Here is a 16444-nt window from a genome sequence, read left to right on the forward strand (position 1 = left end):
TCAATCCCAGGACCCTGGGATCACGACCTGAGCCAAAGGCAGAGGCTCTAACCCACTGAGCCACCCAGGCACCTCTGGACTCAAAGGTTCTTTAAGTCCATCACCTTGCTTTGCTTCAGAGTGAAAAGCAGTTGCTGATCATCCCAGTGTGAGTACTGAGTTGTACTGGAGAATCTGAATTCAAACACCCATGCTCCTTCTGTGCTCAGCTGAATAATCCTGCAGGGAGGGCCAGTGGTTCTTCTAAATCTTTCTCTTGGGAGTTAATCTCCTCTGTCTAATCCTCTTCTGGTGCCCCCAAATGCTTTCCTGAAAGTGCTCTTAAGTTGTCAGGCACAGAGAAATGGTCCTGGATTTCGCTGACAAGTTTGACTTGCTTCTGCATTGCTAGTTTTCTTGAGGAATCAAGGGCCGGAATTTAATACCTACTTGGCACTCCGTAGGCTTCAAGGATTTCTTCCACATACTGCATCACAAAGCAAAGTTTACCAAGACAGGCACACAGCCTAGAGAAGGTGGGCAGCCCATTACCGGATTAGGGGGATTAGGTCTCACCCCGTGTCCTTCCTGCATTCTAGATGGATTAGTCACTGGAGCCTGACATTGATACATTTTTAGAAGGCTTAATTAACCCAACAAGGGTGGGGATGAGGGGGGCAATGACTCTAGTGGAAATCTGGGTTTATAAGCCACTTTCAGGAAAAGGGAATCCTAAAGCAAACTGGAACATGGGAAGAAAAATTTGCAAGATGAACCCCACTTGAACTATCATGTCTTTGGGTTATGAGGGCTGTAGGGCACTGAGAAGAGGTAAAAACACCAATGATGTCTCTCCACCGCTCCCCCAACCCCAGACTTCAGCCTCTCACTGGAGATGAATCCCATGGGCATTTAACATAATGTAGAGGGGAGCCTTCGCTTCCCATATTCTAAACACCCAGCACTGGCTTGCTACCTTCCAAGAGGAGTTTCTCCATGTGTGGCCCGTGGCCGCTGGCATCAGGACCAGCTTGGGGAAATCTTGTTAAACATGTAGATTCTCAGGCGCTTGGGTGACTCAGTCAGTTAAGCGTCTACCTTCAGTACAAGTCATGATCCCAGGAGTTCCAGGATCCTGAGTGAGTCTCAGACTCCCCTCTCAGTGGGGAGTCGGCTTCTCTGTCTGACTCTACCCCCTCCTGTGCTCGCTCTCTCTCTCTTTCTCAAATACATAAAATCTTAAAACAAACAAACATGCAGACTCTCTAGCTCTGTCCCTAGAGATTCTCATTCAGCCCCCAGGAGGGGTCCTGGGGACATGTCTCCTTGGCAAGCTCCTAAGGGATGCTGATGCTCACCAAGGCTGAGAACTGTGGGGTCACCAAGGCCTGGACCTATATGACATCAGGTGGTAGATAAAGGGAACATCTACGGTTGACTCTGAGGCAGTGACCTCAATACGTATATCCAGAGGTATAAGTAAGTTTCCTCCATCATGTCCTCCTCTACCCTGCAAGATTCTTTTGACTAGTCTGGAGATTAAGTTGACATGAGACAAATTAACAGGAGAAAAACAAAACAAAAAAGAAGTGTAAGAAACGTGCATACTGCCTGTCTACATGAGAGAGACCCAGGAAAACTGAGTAAGTCCCTGCAGTGGCCTAAGCGGTCACCCTAAATACCATTTCCAGCTAAAGACGAGAGAAGATGTTGGGGCTGGGAGGGTCCGTTATGGGAGGTCACCGGGGAAAGCACAGTAAACAAGAGTAGAATGAAGTTCGTGCTTTCTCTACTCACAAGTTTCTAGAAATTTAGGATCATCCACCCCTCTTCCTGGTAATGAGACGAAAACACACTTACAAAAGGGTAAATTCTGTTTTCAGAACTTCCCTTGTGTCTGCAGTTTCTTAAAAATAACCAGCTTAAGATGATCAGTATGCCAAAGAGGCATACCTCGGGGCGGCAAAATTTGCTTCCCAACACCATCCCCTCGGTGCTCACACTCACTCCACTGTGACTTTAGGTGCTCCAACAATGTTCCTGTCAAAAGCGTGTTCCCAATAGGTCCCTCGCTCAAGATAAAAATGTCAACTGTAAATGAGGATTTCTGTTAAACAAATCATTGTGTTTTTAAAGTATTTCCCTTTAAGATATAAATACGTACAGGAGAAGTTGTGAGCTCAAACTTCAGAACCACCTGCCTCCTCTGCTAACAACTGTGTGACCCTAGGTCAGAAGCTTGCTCTCTCTGTGCCTCCATTTCCTTTTCTGTATAATGGGCATGCAATATCACCCAGTTGAAGTGGATATGAGCCAGGGGAAAGACCTCTACTAAGAAAGTGAGAAAGCAAACAAAGAAAGGAAATTGATTGCCTATAGCTTTATGTCTAGTTGGCTATTAGTTCAAGCTGTGTGTGGGGCACCTGGGTGGCTCAGAGGGTTTGGCATCTGCCTTAGGCTCAGGTCATGATCTCCAGGTCCTGGGATCTCCCTGTCTCTGCCTCTCTCCCAGATTATACTCTCTCTCAAATGAAAAAGAATTTCTTAAAAAAGCTGTTTGCAATTGGTCATCCTTAACATTTTGATCTCATAACCTTGAGGCATTTACAGACTTGGGTTTTATTTTGCTTCTTTTTTTTATTTTTAAGTATTTTAATTCAATTTAATTAACATATACTGTATTAGTTTCAGGGGTAGAATTTAGTGATTCATCATTTGCATACGACACCCAATGCTCATTACATCAAGTGTCCTCCTTGCTTCTGTAGGCAGTGTTAAAGAAAAAAAGAAAAAAAAAAGATGGGTGCCTGACAGGCTTAGTCATCAAGCATACATATTTTGTTTAAAAGATTTTATTTATTTGACAGACAGAGATCATAAGTAGGCAGAGAGAGAGAGGATGGGTAGCAGGCTCCTTGCCAATCAGAGAGAGAGCCCGATGCCGGGCTCGATGTGGGGCTCAATCCCAGGACCCTGGGATCATGACCTGAGCCAAAGGGAAAGGCTTTAACCCACTGAGCCATGCAGGCACTCTGAGCATACAACTTTTGACCTCAGGGTCGTTGAGTTCTAGCTCCACACTGTGTAGAGAGATAAGCTTTTAAAAAAGTAAAAAAGACAGGGCGCCTGGGTGGCTCAGTGGGTTAAAGCCTCTGCCTTCGGCTCAGGTCATGATCTCAGGGTCCTGGGATGGAGCCCCACATCAGGCTCTCTGCTCAGCGGGGAGCCTGCTTCCCCCTCTTTCTGCCTGCCTCTCTGCCTACTTGTGATCTCTGTCTGTCAAATAAATAAATAAAATCTTAAAAAAAAAAAAAAGTAAAAAAGAGACAACAGTCCCCCAATGGAGTAACATATGCCAAGCCCTACGTCAGCCAACCAAGACTTAATATCTGACTTAATTACAGTTTCAGCCTCTTCCAGGAATGAAACCTTTAGCCAGTCAATTACCTGGTCAGCAGTAGTGAAGTCATCTGTACTATAGGCCCTTGCCCTTTCCTCAAAGGAAAGTGACCTTGCCTGAAACAATCCACTCTTTCTTTATCTCACTCCCTTTCTGCCCATAAAAGCCTTTCATTTTGTACAGCTCTTCGGAGTTTCTTTCTGTTTGCTAGATGGGATGCTACCTTATTCTTGACTCATTGAATAAAGTCAATTTGATCTTTAAGTTTACTCAGTTGACTTTTTTTTAAATTTTATTTATTTATTTGATAGAAAGATCACAAGTAGGCAGAGAGGGAGGGGGAAGCAGGCTCCCTGCTGAGCAGAGAGCCCGATGTGGGGCTTGATCCCAGGACCCTGAGACCATGACCTGAGCTGAAGGCAGAGGCTTAAACCACTGAGCCACCCAGGTGCCCCTGACTTTTGTTTTTTAACAGCAGACACGGCATAAAGTCGTATCAATCTAATGGCCTCCTTGTTTAATTAATGTAATAGGCTGCTTGGCAAATGGAGTTTCCGTGGGACTTATGTGCTTAGGTAATACGTGCTTGTTATGTGTTCATCAAAGGAGTGACACAGTGGAAGGAGACCGAAGGTCAGAACTCTCTAGAGACTGCCTGTACCCACATCTTCCAGTCGACATAGTGTTGGGTCCCCCAATAATGGGTCCATGGTCAAAGGAGAGAGACTGATACAAAGCGAAGGCCAAGCAAAGCTTTATTTCGCGCCAAGCATCAAGAATCAGACCGGCCATCAAACAGACCAGTCGGGGCTGCCCCTTACAGAGAGGACGACCCCTCCCTGCTTTCCAGACTAACATTTATAGAGCAAAGGCCATGTGGTTGGGCCTGGCCACACACAGGTGGCTAATGGAATTACAATTCACCCCATAGTAGCTATGGAAACTAGCCCATCACCTTGGTAGCTAGGAGACAGTATGTGCCCCCACTGATTGAATGTCTCCACCTGACCTGACCCACCCTTGTATTTGGGCTGTTACCTAGGACTGGTTTCCCAGACTTGCTTTTAATAAGTTCCCCTGGGGGGGGGGGCAGGGTCAATTTAAGTTTTACTACATAAACAACAAAACGGCTGTTCAACCGAGGTGGGGCCGCTCTGGCTAAATAGGCCCTTACAATAGAGAAAAGAGGACTTCCGGGAACAGGGAAACTGGTAGCAGGTCTGGGCTTGTTTGCTAAAGACTTTGTGCAGCCTAGATGTAAAGATTAGAAAGACATCCCTTCACATCTGTATGATGAGGAAGCAGAAGGTAACCTGAGGACAAAGCAGAAGCTGACAACCCACAACCACCCCTCCCACCTCCCATTCACCTCTTCCCCCGACTCCCTGTGGGAAGAATGACCTTACTCCAGAAACTCTCAACTATCTTTTTTTTTTTTTTAAGATTTTATTTATTCATTTGACAGAGATCAGAGAGGCAGGCAGAGAGAGAGGAAAGGAAGTAGGCACCCCAGCCGAAGGCAGAATCTTTAACCCACTGAGCCACCCAGGCGCCCCCCAACTCCCAACTATCTTAATGTTAATGCTTTGCTACCAGTAAAAACCTTAGCTTGACAATAGCAAGGCCTCCAGTAGCCTCAAAGTCTTCTTTAGCATATGAAAGTGCTTTTGGACACCTCCCTTTGTCCTAACCTCCCCAAACCCTATAGTATATAATCAGACGTTTCTCACAACCCCAGTGCAGCAGCTGTTTCTGCCCACGGGTCCTGACCTCATGCTTTAATAAAACCACCTTTTCGCACCAAAGAACTCTCAAGAATTATTTCTTGGCCCTCGGCGCCAAAACTCACCTACAATCAAAACTACATCAAAGGTCGTAAGAGACCAAGGCTGAGAAACTGGTCCAGAATCAGGGAGACCACAGAGACATGACAAGAAATGCATCTCCTGGATTGGACCCTAGATGTGGGGATAATAGCTCTAAAGGACATCATACAGAAAACTGGCAAACTCTGAGTATGAACTGTGAATTAGTTAATAAACTATTAATGTAAAATGTCTTACTTTTACTTAGTCTGTGGTTACGTAGGAAAATGTCCTTGTCCGTAAAAGATATATAAAGTAGGGGCACCTGGATGGCTCAGTGGCTCAGGTCATGATCCCAGAGTGCTGGGATGGAGCCCCACATCCAGCTCTCTGCTCAGCGGTGAGCCTGCTTCTCTCTCTCTCTCTCTGCCTACTGCTCTAACTACTTGTGATCTGTCTGTGAAATAAATAAAATCTTAAAAAAAAAAAAAAAGATATATAAAGTACCAGGGTGAAGGATCCCGACGTCTCAACTTGGTTGCAAATGGTTGGGGGGGGGGGGGGGTGGGGAGTGGCATACACGAATGAAGTTTAAATGAAAAACGAAATGGGACAAAAGTTGACTAGAAAATATAGGTAGAAGGTATATGGGAGCTCTTTACATTACTCTTGGAACCTCCAGTAAGTTAGAAATTACATTAACACGAAACGTTCCCACCAACAACCCAATGTCAAGCGCCTTCTGAACAAAAAACAAAACAGTAAACTTTAGGAGAAGATCTCGCGATATCCAAAGGAGCCCAAGCTAGTCTGTCCAGGTTGAAATCGGCCACCAAAAATCTTGAGTCACGTGGGGCAGTCCCACGTGATCGGAGGCCCGGCTCCAACATGGCGGCCTCCATGGGTCGCTGGCTTCTCTTCCTCGTTGAGCTGCTCGGCTTCCTCACGGAGGCGACCAGCGGCCTCGACTGGGGGTGAGTAAAGGCTGGAGGCGTGAGCCTGGTTCGGGGATACTCCGCCCGGGACACAGCCCTCCGAGCTCACGGCCGCCCTGTCCCCTCAGGGCCTCCCGAGACGACGACTTGCTGCTGCCCTACTCCCGCACGCGCGCGCGCTCCGCCCGGGACTGCTCGAGGGTGCGCGCCGGCAGCCGCGACCACGAGAGCTGGCCACCTACCCCGGCGACCCCCGGCACCCGCGGCCCGGCAGTGCGCACCTTCGTTTCGCACTTCGCAGACCGCCCGGTGCCTGGCCACCTGACGCGGGTGGCAGAACCCCTGCGCACCTTCTCGGTGCTGGAGCCCGGTGGGTCCGGCGGCTGCGCTTCGAGGCGCCGCGCTACCGTGGAGGAGACCGCGCGGGCGGCTGGCTGCGGAGTCGCCCAGAACGGCGGCTTCTTCCGCATGAGCACGGGCGAGTGCCTGGGGAACGTGGTGAGCGACGGGCGCCGGGTGAGCAGCGCCGGGGGGCTGCAGAACGCGCAGTTCGGGATCCGCCGCGACGGGACCCTGGTCACCGGGTGAGAAGGCAGGGAGCCTCGTGACTGTCGAGGGCAGAGGACTTGAGATTTAGGTTGTAGCCGTGGTGCTGGGTTCAAGTCACCTGACAAAGCTGAGTGTCCGTTTGCGTTCTGCAGAATGAGGATAGTAATACTTTTCTTGCAGCGTTTGTTCATCTCCCAGTATCATTGAGAGCTTGCTTTGTGTCAGGCAGTGTGCTGCGCGCTGGGGATATAGCAGTGAACAAGCAGACAGCCTTTGTCTTCAAGGAACTCTCCCATTACTAGGAAAAATAAATAAAAGCCAAGGAAATGATTAAGACAAATTTAGATTGCATGCATGTAAAGAAACAAGGAACAGGGTGGACCAGTGTAAATGGAGTGTGGATTTTAGGGACGGTGGATTTTAGGGAGGGTGACCTCTGGGTTGAGACCTGAAGTTTAATCACAAGTTAGCCAAGGTCAGAACTGGAGGAAGAGAACTACAGTCAGAAGGAACAGCGAGTCTAAGGCTCAAAGATGCACAGGGGTTTGGTGTGTGTGAGTGACTGAAAGAAGGAACGAGTATCAAAGGATGACAGGACCGACTTTGGTTATTTAAAAACATGCTCTAGGGGACGCCTGGGTGGCTCAGCAGGTTAAGCCTCTGCCTTCAGCCCAGGTCATGATCTCAGAGTCCTGGGATGGAGCCCCGCATCAGGCTCTCTGCTCAGCAGGGAGCCTGCTTCCCCTCTCTCTCTGCCTGCCTCTCTGCCTACTTGTGATCCCTTTCTCAATCAAATAAGTAAATAAAATCTTTTTTGAAATACTCTAGGGACATCTGGGTGGCTCAGTTGGTGAAGAGTCTGTCTGCCTTTGGCTCGGGTGGTGATCTCAGGGTTCTGGGATTGAGCCCTCCTTCGGGCTTGATCAGGCTTCCTGCTCAGCAGGGGAGTCAGCTTCTGTCCCTCCATCTATACCTGCTCATGCTCTCCCTTGATCTCACTTGTCTCTCTCAAATAAAGAAATAAAATCTTTAAAACAAATAAAAATAAAAACACACTCTAATCCTGGCTGGAGGCTGGGTTGGAGGGACCAGAGTAGAAGCAAGGAGACCAATAACAAGTTGTCAGTAGGCATCAGGTGGTCGTTTGACTAGAATGATGGCCTAGGAGGTTGAAGACCAGAGATGAACTTGAAATCTGTTGAGAATCATTGTTTATATTAGATGAAGTATTAACTGGGATGCGTAGACTGTTTACAAAGGCTGCACTCAGGACAGGATGGTTCCTGGGACACTAGGAGGAATCAAGCAGCCAACTTGAGGAGAGGAGGTAGGAGGGAGCCCTGCTCCCTGCAGTTGTCCCTGCTGGTGAGAGAATCACACGCCTTTTCTGTGTCCAGGTACCTGTCTGAAGAGGAGGTGCTGGAAACTGAGAATCCATTTGTGCAGCTGCTGAGTGGGGTCGTGTGGCTGATCCGCAACGGAAGTGTGTATATCAATGAAAGCCAGGCGACCGAGTGTGATGAGACGCAGGAGACAGGTTTGGCGGCGGGGCATGGCATAGTTCTCTTGAGAACCAGGACCTCTAGACTGGTGGGGGAAGCTATTCTTAAGTCTTTGAGCAAGTACGTTTCAAGGTGCAGGGGATCTATGGGGATTATGACAAATAAGGTCCCTGCTCTTGGGACCTTACAGAAGAAAGGAAATAGATATGTAATTTGCTGAAAGGAAGTGGTAAGTGCTAAGAAAGAAAAAGTGGGGGCAGAGGGGATAGGTGGAAGACAGGAGCTGTGAATCAGAATCCCGAATCCCTGGGGGTAAGGCCCAGACCTGTGTGTTTTAACAAACCCCTTGGGTAATTCAGTTTGAGAACCTCTGGGATGTGGACGAGTGGGGTGGGAAGGGATGCTACGGCCCTGTTGTGGAAATGGCTGTTTCAGACCGAGCAGTCAAGGGAGGCCTCACTGAGGAGGTGCCCTAGATTGGAAAGAGCAAATCGCAGGAAGAACTGAGGGGAAGCACAGTCCAGCCAGAGGGAACAGAAGGTGCAGAAGCCCTAAAGCAGAAAGTGGCTGCAGGATGGTGAGGGGGGAGCCCCCAGAGATGAGGAAGGAGAAGCAGGCCAGAGTGGCCATGTTGGGCCTTGGTTTTTGTGCTGAGAACAGTGGAAGTCATTAGAGGGTTTTTCCCTGGAGGCTGATGTCACTTAATTTACACCTGAGAAGGGCCATCCAGCGGCTATGTGGAGAGTGAGTGGGATGGGGCAGAGGGGAGGCAGGACGAAACATGCCTAAGTGAAAAACTGGTTGGAGTGGATACCGGGAGGTGGAGAACGGCATTGGACTGGCCAAAAATAACAGGCAGAGCCCAGGAGGCTTCCGAGAGAGCCAGGTGATCAGCCAGGCTTCTTCTCTTTTAGGTTCCTTTAGCAAATTTGTGAATGTGATGTCAGCCAGGACAGCTGTGGGACATGACCGGAAAGGGCAGCTGGTGCTCTTCCACGCAGATGGGCAGACGGAGCAGCGGGGGTGAGTGCCAGGAACTGGGACCGCCAGTCCTGGGCCGAGTCCTGCTTTGAGGGACCTCAGCCCACTGCCAGCTGGCCTTCGGAATCCCAACAGGGGATCTTCACATTCACCTGTCCCCTGCCTTCCCACACAAAACAGTTCCGAGATCTGTCTCACTTCTGGGAACTCATCGTCCTCTACACACTCCCTCTCAGTTCTCCCCAACTTAGGCCTCTGCCCTGCTGAGCCCTGGGTAGGGTGATGGGAAGTAAATACAAAGTTAGTAGGGAGAAGACTTCTGTTCGAATCCCAGCTCTGCCACCTGCTAGCTCTGTGGCCACAGACAAGTCTCTCAGCCTCTCTGAGCCACAGTTTCTTCCTCTGTGAAGAGAGTGTGTTGGTTTGCTATTGCTGTGTAACAGACATGCACAAACCGCACCCATCTGGTAGGTCACAGTTCTGTAGGTCAGAAGTCTGGAGGGCTCAGCTGGGTTCCATGTTGGAGGTATCCCATGGAGGTACCCCAAAAATCAAGCCCTTTGCCAGGGAGGCTCTCATCTGGAGCATCAGAGCAAGAGTCCTCTTAGCTCATTCAAGTTGTTGGCCTCGTGGTTGTAGGACTGCAGTCTGTGTTTTCTTTCTGGTTGTTGGCCATGGGACCCTCTGCTCCTTCAGGCTGCCCACATTCTTTCTTGTGCATGTTACGCACCCCATCTTCAAGCCAGCAAACATGCGTCCAGTCCCTTCTTCCCCTTTGTATTTGCAGTCTCTCTCGCTCCACATTCTGTCAGCAGCCAGGGAAACTTTTGTGATTCCACTGGGCTCCCCAGATAATCCAGGACAATGTCCCCACTTGTGGATAGCTGAGCCTGTGTAAAATAACACAGTCATGGGGGTGACCTCTCGTTATAGTCACAGCTTCCAGGGATTAAGACGGGACATTTGGGGGGAAATCCCATTTAGGAATTTGCCTGCCACAGTGGGGGTGATACCGTCCACCATGGAAAGGAAGGCCAGTTAGACTGAAAAGGCAGTGGACCCAGTCAGTGTTAATGCTCTTGTGCTTCAGCATTAACCTGTGGGAGATGGCAGAGTTCTTGCTGAAACAGGACGTGGTCAACGCCATCAACCTGGATGGAGGGGGCTCCGCCACCTTCGTGCTCAACGGGACCTTGGCCAGTTACCCATCAGATCACTGGTAAGCATGCCAGAGCCCCCTTCTTGAGGTCTATGTCCAGGCCTGTCCTCAGCTGTCTCATTCAACAAAGATTGAGCACCTGCTGCACGCCAGACAGTGAGGATTCAGCCATGAGCAGGAAGAGCCGAGATCCCTGCCTCTCACTGCTTCCAGGAAGATAGTCAAATTATACATACTGTGCCAGTGTTCCCGATGCCAATGAAAGGGGTTTTATAGGTCAGGAAAGACCTCTTTGAGCGTAGTGGAACCTCAGCTGGGCTCTGAGGATTGAAGAGGTGGCGAGACGGCCCGGAGAACCTTCTGGGCAGCAAGAACAGCATGTGTAAAGGCCCTGGGGTTGGAAGAGATTGTCAGAGTGGGAAGAACCTATAAAAGGCTGAAGAACGGGCAGTGGAGAGAGAGATAGCCCCTGGGAACTATAGTGGGGATAGGCGGGGTCCCCTGGGGGATGGTCAGTGCCTTGGCCTCTTCACACACTGTGTCCCCCCCTCCCACAGCCAGGACAGCATGTGGCGCTGTCCACGCCGCGTGTCTACCGTGGTGTGTGTGCACGAGCCCCGCTGCCAGCCACCCGACTGCAACGGCCACGGGACCTGTGTGGAGGGGCGCTGCCAGTGCACGGGACACTTCTGGCAGGGCGCGGCCTGCGACAAGCTGGATTGTGGCCCCTCCAACTGCAGCCAACACGGGCTTTGCACAGAGAGTGAGTGGGATCTCCAGGGCGGCAGCTGTGACTGGGGCTCCTAGCCCTCCCTGCCCTGGGCTTGCCCGGGCCCTCACCTGGCCTTCTTGGTCTTGTCTTGGCAGCTGGCTGCCGCTGTGAAGCCGGATGGACGGGCTCCAACTGCAGTGAAGGTAAAAGCCGCCAGGCCAGGTGCTCTGCGCCCCTGGCCCCATGGGAAGAGGGTGAGCGTGGCAGCTGCCTTTATCCTCCTCCTGTTTTCTTGCTCTCGCCTGACTGTAAATCACTGCACTAGTTTCCCACGGCGGCCACAACACATTCCACAAACTGCGTGGCTTGAAATAGCGCTTACGCTGTCTCAGTTCGAGGGCAGAACTGCAAAATCAAGGTGTCTGCAGGGCCCTCACTCCCTGTCAGAAGTCTAGGGGAGGCTCCTTCCTGCCCCTTCCAACTCCCGGTGGCTCTGGGCATTCCTTGCCTTGGGGCCACATCCCTCCAGCCTCTGCCCATGTCTGTCTCTCCATTCCCTGATGCGGACCCCAGGTCATTGGATTTAGGGCCCACTCTAAATCCAGGCGCCCTCATCTTTTACTGTCTTCACTTAATTGTATCTGCAAAGACTCTGTGTCCAGATGAGGTCATGTTCACAGATTCTGAGGATTAGGACACAATATCTTTTTTTTTTTTTAAGATTTTTATTTTTTTATTTGACAGATCACAAGTAGGCAGAGAGGCAGGCAGAGAGAGAGGGAAGCAGGCTCCCCACATAACAGAGAGCCCGATGTGGGGCTCGATCCCAGGACCCTGGGATCATGACCCGAGCCGAAAGCAGAGGCTTTACCCACTGAGCCACCCAGGCGCCCCAGGAAAACATCTATCTTCTGGGGGGACACAGTTCAACCCACCGCAGCCTTCCACAGTTTCAGATCCTTCAGGGCTTTCTTTTGAGGACGTGGAAGGAATGAAGCCCTTAGCCTGACCTGCCGGGTGCCTCAGCCCCTCCCCACCTCACTGACCCAGCTCTGCTCCTCCAGACCCCAGCTCGGTTGCCCTGTCCCACAACGCCCGCCCGCCCCCACTCTCCAGTCGTCTGCTGCCGCTGCGCTTGTCCCCACCTGCACATCCGTGTCTGCTTCCTGGCTCCCTGGCTACCTGTCCGTCTGGACAGGAAGCTCCAGGAAGGCTCAGTGTCAGGGCCTGCCTTGAAGTGTGTTCTCCTTAACTTTCTGTTGGAAGCGTATGTGAACCTACAAGGCCATGTAGGGTGACTGAGATCTGTTTGCAGTCTTCTTGGCCCTCACCTAGCTGGGCCGGGGCTGGATTTTGAAACGACTCCCCTTTCCCCGGGCCAGCTTGCAGCAATGGCTCCTTCGGGGCGGACTGTGCCATGAAGTGCAGGTGTCAGAACGGAGCTGCCTGTGACCCGGTCCGGGGGACCTGCACCTGTCCTCCTGGCTTCACCGGAGACACCTGTGAGCAGGGTAAGCTACACGGGCCCCAAGGCAGCTGGGAGGAAGTGCCACTCAGGGGCACCTCCGGGGTCTAGCCTGGGGGAACCCTGGGGTCACTTCTGCTTCAGCCCAGCTCTGCACACACCTGGGGCCCATCCTGTCTGTGCAGAGAGAGGCCCTGCCACTGAGGCCTCCACTTCTGCCTCCTCTCCACAGAGTGCCCCCTCGGCTGGCACGGGGCAGGCTGCCAGATGCCTTGCAAGTGTGAGCACCAGTGTCCCTGTGACCCCCAGACTGGCAACTGCAGCCTGGCCCAGGCACCAGCCCTTAACAGCATCTTCTCACAAGGTATGGCTCCTCCCAGGCTCCTGGGGGGCAAATGGGACACAGCCCTCCCCTCCCAGCATGTCAGCCTCTCTCTGCTGTCTTACAGTGAAGCAGTGTCTCCGGCCATCCGAGACCACCCCGAGAACAGGAGAACTCTCCCTTCTCACCGGGTAGGAGATTTGGTGGGACTTGGGGTGGGCATGGGAGGAAATCCCCCTCTCCCCCAACCCGTGAGGTATGGCCTCTGCTCAGGGACTGGGCAAGGCTGGCAGGTGACATCAGCCACGCAGGTGATGTTTCTTCAGTGTAAGCACAGAGAGAGTCGCAGCTGATGCTCACAGCCACCCAAGTGGGCCTGGGAGATGGTGAGAAGGACCCTGGTCATCACCCCAGTGGCAGTCGAAGGGGCAGGGCATCGGGGCTCCTTTCCCTGTAAGACTCGCGACTTATTTTCTAGGGTCCTGGTGTCTGGTACAGAAGTGCCAACCTCCGAGGAACTCAAACCATTTCTCGAGCACCGCTCCGTGGTGGGCTTTCTGTTTGCTAGTGCAAACCTCGGGGAGAGGGTGCTGAAATAGATTGCTGGGTCCCTTCTCTGGAGTTTCTGCTTCAGTAGGTCTGGGGTGGAGGTTGAGAATCTGCATTTCCAGGGTGATCCCAGGGGATGCTGATGCTGCTGGCATGGAAACCGCACTCGGAGAACTTCTTTTCTTGCAGCTCTCAGCTCATGGTCCAGCCCCACCCACACTGGAGGTGGGAATCAGGTGTGGGTATAAATGAAAAGCTCCTGGCGATGTCCTGGAGGACAGTCTTATCATTAATAATGCAGATCCCAGGTCCCTCCTGGATGTCCTGACTCACTGAGCCTGGGGTGAGGCTCTGAAGGCCCAGAACCATACCTGAAGAAAACCCCTGGAAACATGCTTTGAAAATGCTCCCAGAGCGGGGATAGTGGCTTCTGGGAGCGCCTGGCCCCTGTTCTTAAGTTCAGGCTCTCAGGTGTGAGACTTTGAGCCCCTCCTCCCCCGTGCAGACCTGGATCCCGCTGACAGCTGCCAGCAAGGGAAGGGGAGCCCTGGGGGGCTGACGAGAATTCCCCGCCCCCCAGCAATGTGCTCGTGTCTGCTTTTGCATTGAGGGCTTCAGCCACAGATTCCACATGAAGGAGGAAAACAAGGATCGTTGACAGACCCTGCCAGCTCCCCAGGAGGGAGGAAGGGGTGCAGTTCTCCCTGCTCTGTCTCCTTTGAGGTTTCTGGAACATCCCCCAGAGCACAGGATGCAAACTGATGCCTCTTGGGGCATCATCGTGAGATCCCCAACTGTATTGTACTTGCCCTGCATAATTTTTAAAATGTAAGGTTTATTAGCAGCATCGGAAGGAAAATCAGCAACATTCACATAAAAAGTTTTTTTTCTTTTCATGGTTTCTCTTAAATATCAAGAGATGTGGCAGGGCTGGCCTGCGTGACACACGGGGACTGTCACTACTGCTCCCCGAACGTGTGTCTGGAGGGTGTCCCCTGGCCCTGCCGGCCCCATTTCGCTCCCGAACAGTTGTTGTGTTCTCCCTGGAGGCTCCTGACTCTGCCTCTGTTGTGGTGGAGGGGAAAGCCCTCCAGCACTGCCCAGCAACCCCCTGTTGAGGCTCTCTCTTCTGCACCCAGGACTGCCTGGCTGGCCCTCACCCTGGCCCTAGTTTTCCTTCTGCTGATCAGCACGGCGGCGAACGTGTCCTTGCTCCTTGGCTCGAGAGCAGAGCGGAGCCGACACCTGGATGGGGCCTACGTCTACCACCCACTGCAGGAGATGAACGGGGAGCTCCTGGCCGCGGAGAAGGAGCAGCAGGGTGATGCCCACAACCCCTTTAAGGACTGAAGCCTCTAGCCGCCTGCCATGGCCTGCTCTCAAGGCTCATTTCGACACGGCCTTGTTTCTGCAAGGGAAGCCTCAAGGCCACTGATCGTCTGGGTGCTCTCAGCCCCGGTGCCAAGCCAAGCTTCTGATACACCTGTGCCTCAGCCCCTCACCTGGCCGTCCCCTGGTCACCTGCCATGACACACGCAAACCTAGCAATACCGCGCTCCCCAGAGAGAGAGACTGCCTCCTTCCCTGCCTGCCTGTGTCTGCTGCCTGGGTGGCCTGTCCCCCGAGGGCCTGCTGTGCTGCCAAAGAGCCTCTGGCCTCCTGAGGCAGAGGCCGCTAGCGACGGGATGCCCCGTGACCGCACTGTGACTGAGTGGCAGGGGCCAGCCAGCCCCCCTGGACAGGGATGGATTACAGAGACGATGGCCACGTCACGGGACCTTTTTCCACAGACCTCATTGCAGAATTTGCCAATTAGAATTCTACTTCCTGTCACAGGGAGCTCCTTCGAAGGGGCGGGGGATGGAATCATGTTTACAAGCTTTCTATTTTGGTATCCTGCCCCCGAGAGAGGGTTTTTTTATCACTTGAATAAATTGATGTAATAAAAGGAGCCCCCCGGGTGGCAACTAAAGCCTGAATTGTGGATTTCTGGAATTACCTAGGTCTTAAGGGTGGGGTTGTGTCGCCTGAATCCAGGGTCATAAACAGGCAGCCCAGAGCACGTCCAGCTCCCTGATCTGGTCGTTTGCTCCAGGGCTTCTGACTTTGTGGTGCACACGAGTCATCTGGAGATCTTGTTAAAATGCAGATTCTGGCCCAGGATGGGGTATAAGAGTCTGAGTCTCTCACGAGCTCCCAGGTGATACCAAGACTGGGGGGCGGGGGGGGGGTCTGGACCATATTTTGAAAGAAGGAAAAAGTGTAGTCTGAACAATGACTTAATAGGATTTAAATTAGTTACCAGCGTTTAAACGTCAAGAGATAAACAATTTAAGATTTCTGATTTATTTTTTTTAAAGATTTTATTTATTTATTTGACAGACAGAGATCACAAGTAGGCAGAGAGGCAGGCAGAGAGAGAGGAGGAAGCAGGCTTCCTGCTGAGCAGAGAGCCCGATGCGGGACTGGATCCCAGGACCCTGGGATCATGACCTGAGCCGAAGGCAGAGGCTTAACCCACTGAGCCACCCAGGCACCCCAAGATTTCTGATTTTGTTTTAAAAGAGGGCGAGCCCGCAGCCCCTTCCAATGCCCTTCCAGGGCCACGACTTGTCAGAGATGAGAATCCCCAGTCCCTCTCTGGGCCTGCCTTCTCCGGGCCATCACAGCCCCCGGCAGTCTGTGGCCTGCCAGCCCTGTGAGTATCTGAGTTTGGAACCTGTGGCTGTGGAGAGTCAGGAAGTACCTGGCAGTTCCCCCACATGCCCCACGAATGGGTATTACCCTGTGCTCAGCAGATCTTTGGGGGTGAGAGATGAGGGAGGTCCTGGAGCTCCCAGCAGATATTCAAAGAGACTCACGTTATGAACTGAACGTATCCTCCCACAATGATTCCTGTGTTGAAGCCCGGACCCACTTCTCCTTCCCCCCAGCCCATGTGGTAGTATTAGGAGGTGGGGCCTTTAGTTTAATTAGTTTTAGATGAGGTCACAACAGTGGTCCCCTCAGGATGGGATTAACGCTCTTAAAAGGAGAAGAGACGGGAGGGCACCGTCCCCACACACGCACAGAGAAGAGGCCATGTG

The 16444-nt window shown here is 52.0% G+C and overlaps 1 protein-coding gene across 3 annotated transcripts; it reads left to right on the top strand.

Moving 5' to 3' along the window:
- Positions 1 to 6035: 6035 nt before the first annotated feature.
- NAGPA (N-acetylglucosamine-1-phosphodiester alpha-N-acetylglucosaminidase) lies at positions 6036 to 15326 on the top strand. Of its 3 annotated transcripts, none has more exons than XM_045993480.1 (11): positions 6036 to 6158; positions 6248 to 6703; positions 8066 to 8205; positions 9085 to 9193; positions 10242 to 10370; positions 10868 to 11073; positions 11178 to 11225; positions 12405 to 12533; positions 12720 to 12851; positions 12937 to 13000; positions 14498 to 15326. In XM_045993480.1, exons 1-11 carry the CDS (start codon positions 6073 to 6075, stop codon positions 14706 to 14708), a joined length of 1710 nt encoding a protein of 569 aa, XP_045849436.1. In that variant the 5' UTR covers positions 6036 to 6072; the 3' UTR covers positions 14709 to 15326. The 3 variants fall into 3 exon arrangements, with proteins under 3 accessions (XP_045849436.1, XP_045849437.1, XP_045849438.1); XM_045993481.1 differs by lacking the exon at positions 14498 to 15326 and adding an exon at positions 13548 to 14486; XM_045993482.1 differs by lacking the exon at positions 14498 to 15326 and adding an exon at positions 13288 to 13529.
- Positions 15327 to 16444: the final 1118 nt, after the last annotated feature.

This window comes from Meles meles, chromosome 21 (genome assembly GCF_922984935.1).
Source record: "Meles meles chromosome 21, mMelMel3.1 paternal haplotype, whole genome shotgun sequence".
Lineage (NCBI taxonomy): Eukaryota > Metazoa > Chordata > Mammalia > Carnivora > Mustelidae > Meles > Meles meles.

Coding starts and splice junctions, on each gene's coding strand:
- NAGPA (XM_045993480.1), top strand. CDS start 6,073: ATGGCGGCCTCCATGGGTCGCTGGCTTCTCTTCCTCGTTGAGCTGCTC. Junction 6,704..8,065: donor GACGGGACCCTGGTCACCGG/GTGAGAAGGCAG, acceptor TTCTGTGTCCAG/GTACCTGTCTGAAGAGGAGG. Junction 10,371..10,867: donor AGTTACCCATCAGATCACTG/GTAAGCATGCCA, acceptor CCCCTCCCACAG/CCAGGACAGCATGTGGCGCT.